The following is a 19683-nucleotide window of genomic DNA, read 5'->3' on the forward strand; positions in this document are numbered from 1 at the left end:
AATCATTTATAAAAGATGGCCAATGAAATGAAATCACAACAGCTATCTCCCATGATTTAGCTTTGGAATTAAAACGCTTCGGGAACTCCGGCCGACACGTCTCCCTCACTTATTCACGTTGCAAGCGCATATACCTGTGCACTAGCAGGTACTCGCAACTGGGACATATTTTATATCAAATTATCAAAGATTTATTCAATAAAATTTGATGAAGAACTAATTATAAAAAGACATTTTATCTGTTGATTAGCGGTCATTATTAGGTAGTGTAGTGACAAGTTTAAATCTTGAGCGAAAGCTCTGTTTTCAATCTGTCACCATGTTAAAACTGTAGAAATTATAACTGGGGTATCATTTTTCGATCAGACAACCACAATAAAATTGTAAAAATACCAATAATCAGACAGTGTACATGTTAATCAGTAGTCTATATTATCTATGCGCTGTACAGAAACAGGTTGGAATCGTGACAGCTAGACTGTCGACAGTCGCTCGCGCGACAGCCATTGAGAGCGTAGATTTTTGGGGACTAACCCACAGATCACTTTGATTTGATATATCCTGTGTGTACTTCTACATAAATACGTTAGTCACAGATTATTCAATACTGCGATATTACGAGTAAGATATTGTACCTGTAAACGAAACATTTTCAAAAACATGTTCTAGTTGTAGCGTTGATAGTCTATTTCCAATACGATCCGTGTTACACTGTGTTACGATTTACACTAAGTAACTTATCTTCACACGTGATAGCATGTGAAGATATAAAACGTAGTGTAAATCGATAACACGGATCGTCTTGCAACTAAACTATAGTTTTGACTGCGATACCTGTTCTTCATTTATTTGACAGTTTATCAGAATTAACATGCATTAAATGTGTACTTTGCATTATTTCGAAATGTTGTTAGTTTTTTTTTGAATGAATGAAATTAATTTACAATGACCATATGGTGTATGCTAATACATAGGTGGCGCTGTGCAACATTCACTCTCACACGTTGTTTTGTCATACTCGTACTGTCTGTCACCCCTGGATCGCCTTCTTTGTGGTTGTGTACGGCGTTCACTCAGCTCTGCATACCGTTCGACAGCTACTAAACCATGGCTACCTTCACAGCATCAAACGCTCCACTCAAGATCGTTTTATTTCTTGGAACTGTTCGTGAGAATCGTCTCGGACTGAGACTTGCCAAGTTCATGTTAAAGCAAATAGAGAAATCGGGACACGAAGTCACTTTTTTTGGTAGGTCCACAATTTGAATTAGATCACTTTCGATGTCTGTACAAGCTATGTTGATTGTTTGTTTGTTTATAGACTGCAATCGTAGTTCACTGTATGTATGTATGTATGTATGACTGTTAATGATAAATTGATGTCTATGTGTACAGCTATTGACAGATATTTGCCGGGAAATCAGCGAAGAAGCCTAGCTGTGGTTTGAATGATCAATGAGTTAGCAATTCTGTATGCACTATAGGACAGGGGGTGTACCACTATCTTCATTTGAAGGCATAGCAGCGCTTTCTTTCGGGATGAGTATTAGTACCTGTGAATTCAAGTCGATTTATGCTCACATAGGAGACTATCACTTGATGTATTTTACACCAGTACTGTATGTACAGTACTGCTGTCCTACACATGCTACACAAATTAGTTCCCAGTTCAATAGGTCATAGTGTAAACCCAGAGTGTAGAGCGACATCTTGTCGATGGATCGCATCGCAAAAGGTTAATTTGATTGCGTTTCCTGAAACATTTTAACGGATGCTAACAAATCAGACCTTGAAAGAAAACTATTGGCGAAATAATACCTTCGCGTTCTTGACATTTCCATGGTATAACCACATTAAGCGTTTCGAATTTTGCTTGTATTCTGGGATGTACCGTAATGATAATGTTAGGGCATACACCCCCTGGTCTTTGTTATTGTGTCGCTCCCAGTCCTGCAGACAGTGATATTATGTAACTGCCGCATTCTCAAACTTTTGTCCCAGTATGATCATGATAGGTCCAGTGTCTCTGCAAGCAGGACTTCATACTAATAATTGTTGTTTATACAATGTATTATATATGTATTTTAACTTTACAAGCTGTGTCATGAATTTTCCTTGGTGAAACTTGTTCACCGGATTGATTGTTCCCTGGGTCTTATATTACCTTAAATATCAGGATGGTAGAATGATGACACACCTAAAGTAAAGAACCAATTCAATTTATTTGAGTACTTGTATTGCATAGGATAAAATTCTGTAACTTAGTCAGAATGAAGTGAAGACTTTGATTTCAGTTGGTGTACTTTAGAAATGATATGATGTGTTGACAATAAAAATGTAGGAGAGAAATATTAACCAGCATAGATTGGGGTCTAGTCAAAAGTGTTGGACTTGTTACATGTAAAGTGACTTTATGAATGAGGTGGGGTCATTGACCAGGAAATCATTCATATCACTTTCCACAGTGACATGACTACTAGTACAAAAGTATAGAACATTAACTTGGCAACATTTGGTTTTGTGTACAGACAGCGCGTTTGTTTAAACATCTACCATTTATATAATTTCAAGGTGTGGTGGGGGGTGGGGATAGGGTGGGTGGGGTGGGGGTAGGGTGGGTGGGGGTGGGGGTATTGGATGTTAGTACTTAAACCCCAAATGTTTGAATCCCACAACTAATCTGACAGTTCTGGATTACTACTATCTTTATATCAGTTAAGTGGGATTACATAGAATCATTCATTTGTTCAGGACTACCCTTGAACTCTACCAGACAACCAAACCAACATTGGTCTCTGATTTCTATTAAATACGGATTTATTCCACAGGAGGCAAAAGCACACAGGACATGAATAATTAATGAAATATAATTATTTTAATTACTGTAGATCCTTTGGAGATGAAATTTCCCTTACTGGAGAAACCTATCTTCCACTATGACGCAGATAGAAGTGGTGCACCAGACTGGTTAATTCAGGCAGAGAAGACTGTGAATGCAGCCGATGCCTATGTTGTAGTCAGTGGTGAATATAACCATTGTATACCACCAGCACTATCTAACATGATGGACTACTTTGGTAACTCTAGCTACATGTATAAACCCAGTGGTATTGTCTGTTACTCCCCAGGTAAGTGTAATGGGACTACTTTGGTAACGCTAGCTATATGTATAAACCCAGTGGTATTGTCTGTTACTCTCCAGGTAAGTGTAACAGGACTACTTTGGTAACGCTAGCTATATGTATAACCCAGGGGTATTGTCTGTTTTTCCCCAGGTAAGTGTAACGGTTGCTATGGTAAGTGTTGCTATAGTAAATGTAGAGTGTTGATTGCTTTTGTCTGTTACTTTATTGATAAGTGTATGCCAGTCTGACTCAGGTACCTTGTTCTCTTAATATTGCCAAAATGCCTAATCCTCTTACACAATACAGCACACAAGTGGGGGGGGGGGGGGGCTATGTCTTGTTTAGGGTAAAGATTGTGGATTTATTATTTTAAACATTTTTGACACTTGTAAAACTTTCTCATCTTGTAGGTATGTATGGTGGGATGAGATCAGCCATGCAACTGCGTACAATGTTGGGTGAGTTAGGGTGCACTGCTGTCTCCAATATCTTTGGAGTTCCCAAAGTCAATCAGAGTCTGACAGAAGATGGTGAACCAACCAACGATCACATGGTTAGGGGAGCTGATAGGTTGCTCAACCAAGTATACTGGCATGCTAATGCTATGAGAAATCAACGTGAGAATTTCGGTCTCCCCTAGGTTGTCAAAGTTAAACAATGAAACATTTTAAGAACTGAAATAAGGTTTGTTACACTTCTGGGAACTTTAAAGATTCTTCATGTATTGGATGTCATGTAAGGGCAACATTTTATTTTTTGTTTGTTTCTCATGCCCTGACCAAATATGATTTTTCTCTAACAGTGACAAATACAACCTTCAACTGCAACAAAGGAATTATGTCCCTGATTTTTTCGAAATCTGAAACAAATAAAAAAAAAATGTCGTCCTCTTTTTGGTAAAACTTTAAAGACACATTCATTCCTATAGTAAGGACTATAGTCTTTTTGTGGTGAGCTTGCAAGTCTCTTGACAAATTTTACTACCGATATTGATGTGTTTTTGAATTTTATACAAAATTTGAAATGACAAATAATGTTTCTATGTATAGTTCGTGGTAATGCTTATTGAATTATTGTAATGCATTAGAACATATTTGGTATTGGGTTGATAATATCTGGTATTAAGATTAAGATGTCGCATTATGATTACCATATTTGGTATGAGAATTACCATATTTGGTATGAGAATTACTATGTTTGGCATTAGATTACCATATATGGTATTTAAAGTATTTGATCTGACATGGATAAACATGGAGTTACAGAATATTTGCATAAATTTGCATTTGACCTTTAACCTTGAATGGTGTTCTTTCATAAGATGTGGTCATGCACCAAAATTAAGAGAGTACATAGAAAATGTTTACACCACCTTATGCTTGAGGTCATGGCCACATTCCCAGATGAAGACGGCTGTCAGTCGTCAAAATATTGGAAAACTCTGATATTTTATTGCACTGTTGATTGATGAAATTAAGTTTTGTTGAGAGTACAAAGAGTATGATCGTACACTAACTCTGTGTCAGGTGATAGTCTTGCCATTAATATTTCATGTCAGGAGAACATGTCAGCCTATAGAGTCTTGCCTAGTAGCTGTCAAAATCTATGCAATGCAGCCATAGATGTACAACACTTCTTAAATCAGTAGGTGAGATGCTGCGAGTAAAATATATCACTACAATATTGGAAGGGGGTGGGGGTGGGGTGAGCAGCGTGACTCATAATGGTGGAAAGTATCAAGGGAACTAATGAGAGAATAGCCAATATCTGTAACATAGGATATGAGGAGAAATGTAATGCCAATAGTAGACAGTTACACAGGGAGGGGGGAAATATAGAATTTTTGGGAAAAGCTCAAAATGGGAATTGAAGTTAAAAATAAATGGGTAAAGATACATGGGGCATTTTAAAGGTACAGGGAATTAATAGTAGTTGTGAAGTAGTGTGTAGAAACTTATGATTCAGTAATTTACCAATATTAGATTTACAAAAGATAACATGATATAACAACTCAATACTGCTTGATATTAGATAGATGTTTGTCTACACATCACTACCATGTGTAAGTTTTTATATGAAAGTAAAATATTTTATCACTTCTTGCCAATAACATCCAAGTCTGATGATTCAAAGTATTGTATATTACAGTCAATGTACAGCAGAAACAGAGTTGGTGTGACGTTTCACTGATGGCACACATTTTTTACACATACAGGAAAACTTCAAACCTAAAATATGACATTGGTAATCCTGCCTTTGGTTTACTAAGATAGACACAAACTAAATCTCTTGTTCTTTAATGTGGTAGATTACACGTCAAGTGGGCGATAGCAGTTCCTCTGTTGTGTGATCTAATCACCCTGTGATCAACATAGCGTAAACATTGGAAGTGCCAAAACAACACAGCAAGTTTATGGAACTGTAAATAAACTAGTTTTCAGAGAAGCTTCCCTACTGAGACTATAATTAAACCAACACCCATTCAATATCTTATCACAGTTGTATCAAAATGATGCCACAGTAGTTTTAGTTTGTGTCTATCTTAGTAAACTGAAGGTTTGACTACCAGAGTAACTGAAGGTTCGACTACCAGGGTAGTGAATGATTCTAGAGGTGTAACACACAGTTAGGATGTAGAAGCAAACATGTACATTGTGTTGCACGTTGCTCATCAGTAGGAAAGTATACAAGCAACTGAAGTCATTAAAATTATCAAGTTCACATGGAATTGTTTCTACTACACTGTTAAAGAATAGCAGTGTTCTTCACCTGTCAATATGATTCAATATATACAAGATCCTTCTGTGTTATTGTGTCTTTGTTATTGCTAGTTTGGCATTCAAATGTCTACTCTTACGTAAAAAATCTGTGTCACACAAGTGAAATGCAACACTAATCTCGTTTCCACTGTAATACTAACTAGATTGTTCTCAGAACACCTTATGACTGTTAAAATTCATACAAATCTGGCAAACCAATTAATTTGGTTAAAATCATACAAGTACAACAATAATTTGTACAAATACAAAGATTCCTACACGTGATGTAGTACCTTTGATTTTATTAGATATACATAATGCATAATGTTTGCTGTTTTATCACAAAATCTAGCCTAACAGAAAATGTACTAATAACTTGATTTTTTGTACAAGGTCACAAGGTCACACAATACTGTCACTTTGAAGCAGTAGCTCAAATAAAACAAAACTATAAATAAACACTCTGTGTCTTGTCCAATTTTAATTTGAATGATTCATTTGTGAAATCAGTTGGCGACATCATATTTGAATGATTCTTTTCTGAAATCTGTAGACATCTTAATTTGAATGATTCATTTCTGAAATCTGTAGGCGACATATTAATTTGAATTATTCATTTCTGAAATCTATAGACATCTTAATTTTGACATAATGGACATACAAGTGTGCAATAATATTCATCTCCCCAATCCCCCTCTACAGCATATTTCACAAATCATCTCCTTGAAACCTTATCCGTTGAAATTTCCCACTCATTGAGATTTTCAAATCAAGACTAAAGACATACCTTATCAAGAGAGCTTATTTCTGACAGTACCTATGGTAAAGTGCCAGCGAGTATCATTTGATGGATACTAGGCGCTATATAAATCTCTCTATCATATCATATTACATTATATCATATCATATCATATCATATCATATCATATCATATCATATCATATCACATTATATCATATCATCTCATCTCATATATCATATCATATCATATATCACATTATATCATATCATCTCGTATCATATATCACATCATATCACATCATATATCATTGGAAAGCATATGCAATAAAAGTTCATTATTATCATTACTTCAAAAAGCTTCCCTTCATACAATATTTTGAACCTCACAACTTTGGTATCTCTGATTACATTAATAATATTTGATATTGTTAAATTGTATCCACACTGAAAATGTTGACATGGTACAAAACACGTCTGTAGTAGTATTTGGTGAAGTGAGAGATGAACACACAGTAGTAGTTTTTGGTGAAGTGACAGATAAACACAAAGTAGTAGCCTACAAAATTGTTTATTTGGAATTCACATAATGTGTTCCACTACAACAAAAGTCCTATATTGCATCAGATTGCCATGGCAACAATAACATTTCAGTTCTCTATCTCTACATATGTGCACATTGTACATAAAGACACTGTTGGTAGCACCATGGCCCATGTGATATGGTAGATTGCATCTAAAGGATAATTTTATTGAAACCAAAAGTCCCTAAAATCACTCAAAACTTTGCTGTATGGAAGTTTGTTCCTGGTTCTTCTTAAATAATTAAAAAGAAATTTGGGATTCACAGTATTGTTTTCAAGGAAATCTTCAATCTCTTATATAGTGAACACAGTATTTGGTGGCCATATTGGATTTTATTTTCCCATAGAGTTAAACAGTATTTGGCGGCCATATTGGATTTTATTTTCCCACAGATTGAACAGTATTTGGTGACCATATTGGGTTTTATTTTACCAGAGTTAAACAATATTTGGTGGCCATATTGGGTTTTATTTTCCCATATATTGAACACAGTATTTGGTGGCCATATTGGATTTTATTTTCCCCATAGATTGAACACACTATTCAGTGGCCATATTGGATTTTATTTTCCCATAGAGTGAACACACTATTCGGTGGCCATATTGGATTTTATTTTCCCCAAAGATTGAACACACTATTTGGTGGCCATATTGGATTTTATTGTCCCATAGAGTGAATACACTATTTGGTGGCCATATTGGCTGCTAAAATGACCACATTTTGGTATCATTTTGACTTCTATTTAAAAATGTGTACAGTGACCATAGATTTTTAAAATCAATTTCACCTGCAAATAGGTTGGATTCATCTTAAATAAAGTAACAGCAAAACTTTAATTAAAGAGTTTATTTCTGAGGTGCATTCTCCACTTGTACATTCATTCCTAGCATCTACATACGATACACACAATTTAGAAATTATTGCCCAGTTGTTTCTATCAATCTGATGGCAGTACATGAAGTGATTATCCTCTCCAAGATAATTTCTACAAGTGTGATGGCAGTACATTAAGAATTCAAAACTATTGACCATAATCCTACAAGATGGCTTCCAACCACTCAAGAGAACAAGTACATATTGTCATGGAAACAGAGGATGACGGAAAATTGAAAGCTTTTTTTATGATTGGCCAGTTGGTTTAATTAATTCATGTTTTGTTGCTGACTCCAATGCCTTCAATGCCATTTCTTGGATGTGTTTTTTCTCGGGAGTTGTATCTTTAGATTTGACGATTAGGATCTCTAGTAATGGGCTTTCTATCATTTTTGTAGCAAGACCTTTGTCATTCTCAATCATGTTGGCGACAATGTAAACACCTCGATGCTGGATATCCATGTTATCACACAGACAAAGTCGTTGTAGGATTTCTAACCAGGATTTTACCTGTGGAAAAAAACACAAGGTGAGTGAGAGATTTATGCATGAAAAATTGTTTGGACAAAATGTCTCTGGTTCAAAAAAGAAAAGGTTGAAAACAGCCTGTGTTTTGAGATTGACCTTTCATTCAAATCTTCACATTTCTAAACTTGTGAAGGAAAAAAGACAGTTACAACTTGTTCATTCATGGTTTAAGTTGATGCAATATTTGCACAGACAAAGGTGCACAAGATTGGGAAATATGTGGGTTTCATTATGTACACACAACACACGGCAGTCTAGGAAGTAGTCAACGAAATGAGTGTAAATCAACTTCATAAGTTCCTAAAACTTTTCATAAATAATCAAAAATGGAATAAGTAAAACTCTTTGAATTATTCAAGAATGTTATCAGCATTTGATAGGAAATAGTTGGGAAAGTGTGATTTTCAAAATGTGCTACGTAACAACAGTACTGAACAATTCTGACCACACTTCTGCCCAAAACATCTTGTTGAATAGCGCCACCTAGTGGTCAAACTATACAACCTTTCGTCTTTCCAATAATCAGGCCAAAACATATAGCATTGAAGTGTATGCAACTATAATTAAAGTCATTAATACAGAGAAAGAAATAAGCACAGTTTACAAAATGGTTGTTTGGGATTTCAACAATGAATTCATCTTGATTTCATTGGAACGAGGATGATAAAATTGTTACTCTTGTATTCTATGATAACTCACGGTTGTGATCTTCTTGCAGGCAATGTCGTTGTGAGATAAGTATGCCAATGCACCAGCTGATGCCAGAACCAAGGCTTCATCTTCTTCTCCAGCTAGTACTGTCATTAACTTCACTTTGTCATTATCACCTAGATAGGTTTCAAATGCCTACAAGACATATAGATTTCATGTTCACATTACTGATACACTAAACTTGCAATGCCCATTTTATGACTTGATAGTTATTAATATTGTGAAATATATGAGAATTTAAAATATCTACAAAGAGTACACATTTTACATTGAGACATTCTACTTTCCACTTTCCACCATTAACAATTTTATTTAACTCTGCAGCAGTTATTTGTCCTTGTATCAAAATAGGTCATCACACTTTGTAACACTTACTATAATTGGCTACTTTACCTGGTCATTCATTACCATATTACACTATATAACATCTACTATCATTGGCTACTTTACCTGGTCATTCATTACCATATTACACTATATAACATCTACTATCATTGGCTACTTTACCTGGTCATTCATTACCATATTACACTATGCAACATCTACTATCATTGGCTACTTTACCTGCTAATTCATTACCATATTACACTATATAACATCTACTATCATTGGCTACTGTACCTGTTCATTCATTACCATATTACATACACACTCTGCGGCAGCTCTTCGTATCATATCATGGTCTTCAAATAAATAATTCTCAATCGATGGCAGTCCCTTTTCTTTCAGAATTCTTGTCCTATTCACAGAAATGAATCAATAACACAGAGTCAACAAGATTTCTGTACATCAATGTAATGACTTCAGACTGACAGGTATTTGTAGATTATGTCATTGTGGTGTTAATACACACACACACAGACACACACACACACACACACACACACAGACATACACACACATACATACATACACATACATACATACATACATACATACATACATACACACACATACATACATACATACATACATACATACATATATACACACATACATACACACATACATACATACATACATACATACATACATACATACATACATACACACACATACATACATACACACACATACACATACACATACACACACACACATACACACACACATACACATACACACATACACACATACACCTTTTAATCCAAGTTGTTCCTCAATACATAGTTTCATAGTTTAACAAACTGGATGGCAGGGAGACATTGTTTTACCCTCAAGAAGTCACTCGTACAAAGTCTGTGGGGGGGGGGGGTCCTTACCTGACAGAGTCACTCATTTGTGCTAGGTTGGTTAAAGCCATAAGACCTTCAAAGTTCTGTAGACCAGTATTTTCAATTCCTAGTAGATTTATCAATGGACGAACTATTTCTAGAGACTAAACATCAAGAAACAAGAATTTACAATATTGAATTTTGTGATTGAAAGAAAAGTTTAATGCAATTTATTGGATTACCAATACAGATAAATTCCATGATAAATTAACATATATGTTGTTTCATGGTCTGAGGTGGTACAAACTATTTATTTCTTTGTATATTTGCGGGACAGTGATAGATTATTGACCACAATTATACATGCTTTAGCAAGTACAGTACAATGTATATCAAAAATAAGAACAAAAAATAGTACATTTAAAAAGATATTTGAACTATGTACATACCCTTTGTCCAGGGAAGGCTATCTCAGGATTATTAGTTATTGCTATCTTAGCAAGTGCTTGGGCAGCTAGTAATTTTCCTCTTTTGAATCCACTGGTAGCTAAACCAATACAGGCTTTAGCCCCTCCCTGTGCTATGACCAAACCACGATTTTCTTGCTCCTCAACCAATGCTAAAAATACCCTACAATGACAAAGGAAAACAAATTTCTGATAAAACATGATGACATGACAACATAAAAGTGAAGACGCTCTAACATAACACAAAGTCACAGAAAATTACAGTAAAAAAATGTTGAAATGAAACATTACTTACCCTGCTAAAAGTTCTTTGACAGAATCGCTATCCGTTTTACTCATTACAATTAAAGCAGGCACAATCCCATTAGCCAACAAGGTCTTCACTCTTTTCTTCACAAATTCTGGTTCATCCTGTTACCATAGAAACAAAACAAACACTATTTAGCCTAATTTCATGAACTAATAAATACATTCATTCAGTTACTCCAACAAACAAATAAGAAACTGCACATGTTATAAGGTATTCATCAATATATTTCTTGTTACATTTTGTCAAATGAAGTAAACTAAGATTCCACCATACAGACATCAAATAAAGTAAACTAAGATGCCACCATACAGACATCAAATGCAGAGATCAAAATATTGGTGCCCACATGTCTGTGTCTAGTTGCTGTATGTTGTAATGGTTTATTTCATTTAGACTAAACATAGTCAGAAATGACTACCTTGCTATCTTAAACTTTCAATGTATAGAATGTATAGTCTTTTATTGGTTGATTGTATTAAACAGAACCAGTTAACAATAACCTGTAAAACACTGTATCATGTCTAAATAACATGTTTGTATTTTGCCAATTGCAAGTGATAGTTAAAATATGCTTATATTTCAAACACAGCAGAACCAGTGACGTAAATACGCGTTGTTGTTACATAACATGTATTGTCTTGGCATTGAAAGACCAGGGTATAAATTCCATATTTTTGGTTTATGCATTTTCAAAAACATGTCAAATTCTATCAATTGTAAGGTATCCTGTTATCATTACCCACCTTGGGATGGTCCTCTGGTACATGTTGCTTAGAAAACCTAGCGAGATCTATGAGTTCTTGTGGTGGTTTTTCTTTCTCCAAACTATTCACCATATTTACAAACACTGAAACAATGCCAAAATACATCGAGGCATCTGCTTTCTGTGAACAAAATAAATCAAGATAAATAAAAGAATATTATAAACAGATTTCAATTCTAAACTCAATATAATTAAAAATAACTTATTCTCAATGTAACTTTGTCTTTAGTCTACCATGAAGACATGTTGGGAATTAGAATTTCAACACTTTTATGACTTATCACTTCAATAAATTAATTTATGAGAGTTCATCGGGTAAATTTTATTTCCAGGACTTTTTAGGAGAACTTTGAAATTTAATGAACTTATATGGACTCACAAGTGTAATGAACCCTACTGTATCTATGCCAATCAATCAATCAATTAATCAATCAATCAATTAATCAATCAATCAATCAATCAATCAATCAATCAATCAATCAACCAATTAATCAATCAATCAATCAATCAATCAATCAATCAATCAATCAATCAACCAATCAACCAATCAATCAATCAACCAACCAACCACAGGTGGGGTAATTATTTTACAGAAGAATTAAATGTAAACAGTACAAGTCACAAAACTGAATTGTTTGTAATGAATAAACACAGCTATTCCAAAATAGATATGGGTATGTGTACAAAGGTAAAAGAAAGGTGATTTATTGTATTACCTTGGCAACGTCAATGATAGCTAATATGGCTTCTTTATCTTCACACAGTGCTTCTTTGACATCAGCGTCTAGCGTCAAATACGCCATGCCTTCCGCAGCCCATTTACGAATATCAAGATCTTTCTTAGCACTGACTAGAAATCTATAACAGAGCAAATGTTACTTTAACTACTGATAAATGACAATGTAAACAAAATTTAGATTAATTTAAATAAGAGAGAATAAACCAGTGGAAAAGTGCATGAAAAGTACCCTAATCAAAATCAGAAACATGGGCAAAGGGTTAGTGAGGCCACCTTGGAATCTACAGGTTGCAGGTTTGAGACCCATTGTTGCCATTTGTTTCTGAGTGGCTAAAGTCCTTGGGCAAGATTTGAGTGGGGGAGGGGGGGGGGGCATTGGGGTCTTTTGTATATTATGTAAATTTCTCCTCTAAAACAAACTTTTTGAGCATCTTTAAATACTGACTACGTTTCCGTAGTGTGGGAGTCGGAGGTACAGGCAGGTGTGTGTGTGTGTGTGTGCGCGTGCGTGCGCGCGCACGTGTATGCGTGTGTGTGTGTAAATAGGAAAAATACTGTGGTTTGTCTGTACAATACTTACTTTCTGATTTCGACAGCCAATCTGACTGAGGAGCCTTCAGCAAAAGTCTGTATACTAGCATCTGATCCACCATAACTACCTAATTTACATAAACCAACTAGCGCCCTCACACGGACTCTTTCTGCAGTTTTAGTGTCTTTGTATAACTCTTTCAGGATGGGTACACCAGCAGCCAGGGTACCTTTGCAGTATTTCGATTGGTTTGTTGAATGAATTATTGCTTCAGTGGCTACAACCTAATAGAAAGAACAGTGGACTGTTTGATGATTGATGTGATGGTGGTGGTAGAGGTCTTTTGTAAATTTATGCTCAGAAATAAAGGTCTTTTTTGAGCATCCCTCGTTACTGCCTAGGTTTCCGTAGTGTGGGACTCAGAGATGTATGTATTTGCTTGTTTGTTGGCTTATTCACTAGCTTGTTTGTTTGTTTGTTGTGTGAATATTCGCTTCAATAGCTAATACTTGTACATAGGATGAAGAATAGTGAACAAGTTGTTTGTTTGTTTGTACGTTTGTTGGTTTCTTCACTAGTTTATTTGTTGTTTGTTAAGTGATAAATTGCTTCTGTAGATAAAACTTAAATGAAGAACAGTCAACTATTTATGTTTGTACATTTGTTGACTCATTCACTAGTTGTTTCTTTGTTTGTTTACTTAATTATTGTTGCTATGGTCTTTCATCTCTACTGGCTATCACAGAATCCATAACTTTTAAGACTCCTTAACTTACCTGTAACCTTTCATCTCTACTGGCTGTCATGGAAACCATGACTTCTAAGACTCCCTTTCTAGTCAACATATCACCACCCACATCATATGGACCTTGTAAAAGAGCTGAGATTGTTGTAAGGGCTTCCATGTTAGACTCCATATTATTATGGCCAAATCGCTCCCTAGAAATAAGATAAAAAATGCACATACTATGTTGTTACTTTATTAATACAACATAGGTACAGCTTTCAATGAGCAAGACTAGTGACTAAGAGTGGACAAGCATGAAAATTGACATCAAGGTCAAAGGTCAAATAGCATGGCACCAGCATCTGAACAGTTCTCCAAAAAATATTATTTACCCAGCATTTTTTTTGGTTATTTATGTCACTTTTTGTTTTAAGAATGTAACATACCTAAAATCTTATGAGTCTAAAATCTCATGAATTTAAAATCTTAAAAGCTTGAAAGTTGCTCTTACCGGTTTAAAATCTTACGAGTTGACCTTACGGATTTAAAATCTTACAAGTTGACCTTACAGGTTTAAAATCTTCCGAGTAAAATCTGAATCTAGAATCTTGAAAAGTTGCTCTTTAGAGTTTAAAATCTTACGTGATAAATTTATGGCACAATTCTCTGTAGTATTCTCTCTTCTTATCTCCTCCCATTTCATCATACATGAGATTAAACAAAACAGAGCAATGCATTCTGGTATTGGCAGTGATAGGAAGTCTCTTCAAATCAGGAACTTGACAGGCTACATGAAGTAGTTTATTTAAACCTGACGAATAAAATAAAATATCATTTTAGTAATTGTGGACTGGCATGAATACTGAGATTAAGGTCATGGGTCAAAAATCTCTGCTGTTGGGGAAAGTGATATTGAACTAAATCTGTAACTGCACACACTACTTGTAATAAATCTGTATAAATTATTGTCCAATAAATGACAATTTATTACATAAATTAACAGTTTTGAACAATTTATATATATATATATATATATATATATATATATATATATATATATATATATATATATATATATATATATATATATATATATATCAAAATGGTTAACTGGTTTCCATGACAACCATTTGGTAATTAATCATCAGATAACTGAGTATTATGGATAACTGGTAAATATTGATTATTACTATCATAAAGCATTGTATCTAATAAAATCAAACAGTAATAATATCTTATTACCATGGCAACACTGATATTTTTGTTGCTTAGCAGCCTTGGCACTAGATATAACAAGTCTTGATACAAGATAGTTGTTCCTTACCTCCATTGTACATAAAGGTCAATGACTTGCCGATGCCATCTTTTTCTGGTAAAACTTTGATAAGTACATCTATGACAGCATCACGTCCAAATCCAGAAACATCGTTATCTGTCAATATCTTCATGATGAATAATAGAATAGATTTGAGCTCACCAGTTATATCTAATAAAACACAAAGAGGTCAAAGTTCACCAGTTATATCTAATGAAACACAAAGAGGTCAAAGTTCACCAGTTATATCTAATAAAATACAAACAGGTCAAAGTTCACCAGTTATATCTAATAAAACAAACAGGTCAAAGTTCACCAGTTATATCAAATAAAATACAAACAGGTCAAAGTTCACCAGTTATATCTAATAAAACACAAAGAGGTCAAAGTTCACCAGTTATATCTAATAAAATACAAAGAGGTCAAAGTTCACCAGTTATATCTAATAAAATACAAAGAGGTCAAAGTTCACCAGTTATATCTAATAAAATACAAACAGGTCAAAGTTCACCAGTTATATCTAATAAAACACAAACAGGTCAAAGTTCACCAGTTATATCTAATAAAACACAAACAGGTCAAAGTTCACCAGTTATATCTAATAAAAGTATTATGGTCTCTGACCCTAAAGCTCAACCATAATGGTCACTGACTCAAAAGCCAAGTTGAAGTTCTCAACCAAAGTTCAAGGACAATCTTTGACCCTCAGAGGTCAAGTAGTATTCTCTGGCCCTGATGCTAAGAAGCATGATATCTGATCGACCCTAAGATTGAGTAGAATGGTCTCTGATCATAAGGTGATCTCTGACCCTAACATCAACTAGAGTGACATATGACCGTGAGGTCAAATAGGATGAACTCTGACCCTAAGATCCTGTAGATTCTCTGTAGGGTGATTGCAAGCCATCAAGTCAAGTAGTGACATCTGACCCTGCGGTCAAATAGGACTTTCTCTAACCCTAACATAAAGTAGAGTGACATTTGTCCCTAAGGTCATGACTATACTGATATTAAAATTACTATTCTAAACCTGTCTATAAAAGTATAATCCAAACTTACCCTGTACTACAGCTTGGTCCTTGTCTTTGGATTCACGTTTATCTTCACCAATCAGAGATAAAATGATTTGTTGGAGTATATTACCAGCTGCAGCAGCTAATTCTTCATCATTTACACCGATATGTTTACCAAGATTATCTAGACCGACGTCTTTCATCACTATTAATGCCTAGTTTGTTACAATATCAATAAGTAAAAAGTCTGTGAAGACGTCTTGGAAAATAAATTTTAGTCACATGACCATCACATGACCATCATATGACAAAGGTTAAATGCCTAATGAGTTAAGTATATGACAATCAGAACATAACTCATTCTAGTATTGTGATTAGAATAAAGATATGCCCATAGTTCAAACCTGTCACATGAGTCACATGGCATGACAGCTGACTACTCACCTTAGTCTTACGACCAGTACATAGACATGCTAATACCCCAATTGCATGTCACATGACAGACATATGACAAGACACCTGACTACCCTCCCTAGTCTTGTGATCAGTACATAGACATGCCAATGCCCCAATTGCATGTCACATGACAGACATATGACATGACATCTGACTACTCACCCTAGTCTTATGACCAGTACATAGACATGCTAATGCCCTCAGAGCTGACAGACTAGTTTCTTTATCTTTATCACCAGCCAGCTGTAAAATCCTTTTTACTCCACCTTCCCGGAATATTCTTTCTGCTCCTGCTTCTTCCCTGGCCAGAACTATCAAATTCTGGGCAGCCTGCAAAGAATAGATGGGAGGTATTAAAATATAATAACTTCTAATACACAGGTAACTTTTCTATCACCTCATTAAGTCACTAAAACAAAGATTACATTCTATAGACGTTTATAAAATGATAAAAATAAGTACATTACCTGTCTCTTTTTCTCTAAATCTTCTTCCTTTGTGTTGAGTAAATTAAACATTTGAGACACTTTAGCATCTGTTTTGGAGTGGTCACTTGCCTAATAAAAAGAAGTCATTGATGTATTGTTAGTATATATATTAATTGATTTGATACTTCACAAAGTTAAAGTGACTCACCAGTGATTTCCTTATTGTATACATGCATGATACAGCTGAACCCGGTCTGCATTCAGAGAAGAATGACTTTTCATTCCATTTTGAGACTTTCTTGAAGTCAGAGATGACATGACTCAGAAGATATTGGTATAATTATAACAGCTATAGAATAATAATCATCTCTATATTATCACGTGTTGAATGTTGTAAATTGTACTAAAATCTCATGTTTGGGTGGGGAGTGAGGGGTTAATGTTAATTTTTGCACCATCCTTATAGGACATTGTAAGTTATGGGTGGACATTAATAGGTGACTGTAAAACAGTTGTCTAACTGAATGATTGTATAGATGGCCATGGACAAAAGAAATGATCCTATCTAAGACCATTCTAGCAAACCAGAGCTCTTATTTCTCTGGGAACTTCAAAATAACAAGAGTATGGCACGTATTGGACGGTGCAATAAAAGAGGCTGTGGTTTGCAACGATGACCTAAGCCTTATAGCACCACTGATAAGATAGTTCAGTGTTCTGGTCCAAGACTGTTGGATTCAAAACATTGGGATTTAATTCCATAGATACAATAATTATATTTGGGTTACCATGGAAACAAAATAGACCTACCTTCTGTGTTAAAGCAATATTAAGTCTTCTACACATTGTCTGTACAGCAGTATTCTTGGCATCAATATGTAATAACTTCATTGCATTCTGATAGGCTTCTTCTAGTTGTCCTAACTGTTCTAATGCTTGACACTTCCTGTACAAGGCTTTGGTATCTCCAGGACTGATTTCAAGGGCTGGAAAATTAAATATTAGGGGGGGGGGGGGTGTCACTGGATAAATTGAGATACTATAATTTTTATCTAGTAAATAATATAACAGAACCTCATGACACATGAGTGCAAGTGTGGGCCTAGCATACTTTGGGTATTTGCATGAGTACTTGCAGTGTCTGTGCAGCTATGCATTCACAAGCATTAATAGCAAGTGAAAGTGCAGCAGAAAACACAGCACATATGTAAATAACCTTGCCTACCCACATACTAGTACTCACATGATATGATGTTATGATATGATTATATATGTTTATTCCAAAACAGCAAATTTCCATAAAAATCATACTGTGCAATCACATGATGAAGTGTGCAAGGAATGATTGTCTCCTCATTTGCACTCATTATCAAAGGTATGCAATGTTTTTGGTATTGCACTGCAGTGTAAACAACGATACCATTAGTATGTACATAAACCATGCACCATCACTGGTACATATGCCATATATAAAAAACCCATCTGGTGTTGATTTTAACTTTTAACAGTACTAATAATTAATAACAATGTCATATTATCTTTCAGTAAGTATAATAATATTATGTCATTTTTTTAGAGAACAGAAGAGAAGGGTGCATTACTCTGCCTCATAGCTGTGACCTGGACTGTGACATTATATGATAGGGGTTGCTGACCAGCATAGAAGCACACAAGACATGTGCTGTTGACCCCTTTCATGTAATGGTATAGTCCAGATCATAGCTGGAAAAGAGCAGGTGATGTGAACACTATAAAAATAAAGGGAAATCACCTTGTTCAGTGTCATGGATTGTTTTCTTGTAGTTTTCTAGTTTCAAATAACACGCTGCTCTGTTTTTAAAGAAGACAGCTTTGTCATTGTTGTCATCTTTGGGACACATTTCTAGTCCTTTCGTATACTCTGCTATGGCAGCCTCATACTTGCCATCTTTGAATAGTTGATTGCCTTTCTCTTTCAGTTTTATTGGGTCCTCCATCTACAACAACAGAACAGAACAGTTAGTGAATAGTTTAGGAATTACTGGATTAGTTGTTATGTATGCCATCATCATTGTCATTGTTGATGCATTACAGTAATTCTTATTGTTGTCATTGTCAATGTTGTCGTCATCAGCAGCAGCGGTTTGCGACACCATCGTCATCGTAGTCGTCCCCATCATCGTCGTCATTGTCATCATCATAAAATACTATAACTATAGATCTAGAAAACTATTTGAAACATTCACTTGATAGAAAATAAAATATTTCAGTAGATCAAAAATAGATATGCATATAAATATCACAAAATAAAAACTATCATTTTTGTCAGTATCAATTCAAAATTGTATATTAGTAGTTACCAAAAGAACTTGTATTGTTTTACACTGAAACATATACAGCTACAAAAATGAATATCGTAGT

General features: G+C 34.8%; 2 protein-coding genes across 3 annotated transcripts in view; one reads left to right on the forward strand and one right to left on the reverse strand.

Moving 5' to 3' along the window:
* The first annotated feature begins 1012 nt into the window (after window positions 1-1012).
* LOC144444131 (quinone reductase-like) lies at window positions 1013-6343 on the forward strand. The gene is made up of 3 exons (XM_078133533.1): window positions 1013-1249; window positions 2889-3128; window positions 3536-6343. Exons 1-3 carry the CDS (start codon window positions 1108-1110, stop codon window positions 3763-3765), a joined length of 612 nt encoding a protein of 203 aa, XP_077989659.1. The 5' UTR covers window positions 1013-1107; the 3' UTR covers window positions 3766-6343.
* Window positions 4831-19683, reverse strand: part of LOC144444129 (protein unc-45 homolog B-like) — a 16082-nt gene continuing 1229 nt past the window's right edge. For both annotated transcript variants that reach the window (XM_078133531.1, XM_078133530.1), the window contains exons 2-18: window positions 19055-19259; window positions 18094-18269; window positions 17323-17412; window positions 17018-17185; window positions 16446-16614; window positions 15396-15557; window positions 14714-14882; window positions 14121-14283; window positions 13393-13628; window positions 12790-12931; window positions 12054-12194; window positions 11296-11411; window positions 10983-11163; window positions 10582-10697; window positions 9941-10058; window positions 9308-9454; window positions 4831-8590 (exon numbers count right to left, since the gene is read on the reverse strand). In XM_078133531.1, coding sequence (XP_077989657.1) covers window positions 8327-8590; window positions 9308-9454; window positions 9941-10058; window positions 10582-10697; window positions 10983-11163; window positions 11296-11411; window positions 12054-12194; window positions 12790-12931; window positions 13393-13628; window positions 14121-14283; window positions 14714-14882; window positions 15396-15557; window positions 16446-16614; window positions 17018-17185; window positions 17323-17412; window positions 18094-18269; window positions 19055-19259 — 2763 coding nt within the window. In that variant the 3' untranslated portion in view covers window positions 4831-8326. The remainder of the gene's footprint in view (window positions 8591-9307; window positions 9455-9940; window positions 10059-10581; window positions 10698-10982; window positions 11164-11295; window positions 11412-12053; window positions 12195-12789; window positions 12932-13392; window positions 13629-14120; window positions 14284-14713; window positions 14883-15395; window positions 15558-16445; window positions 16615-17017; window positions 17186-17322; window positions 17413-18093; window positions 18270-19054; window positions 19260-19683) is intronic.

This window comes from Glandiceps talaboti, chromosome 13 (genome assembly GCF_964340395.1).
Source record: "Glandiceps talaboti chromosome 13, keGlaTala1.1, whole genome shotgun sequence".
Taxonomy (NCBI): Eukaryota; Metazoa; Hemichordata; class Enteropneusta; family Spengelidae; genus Glandiceps; species Glandiceps talaboti.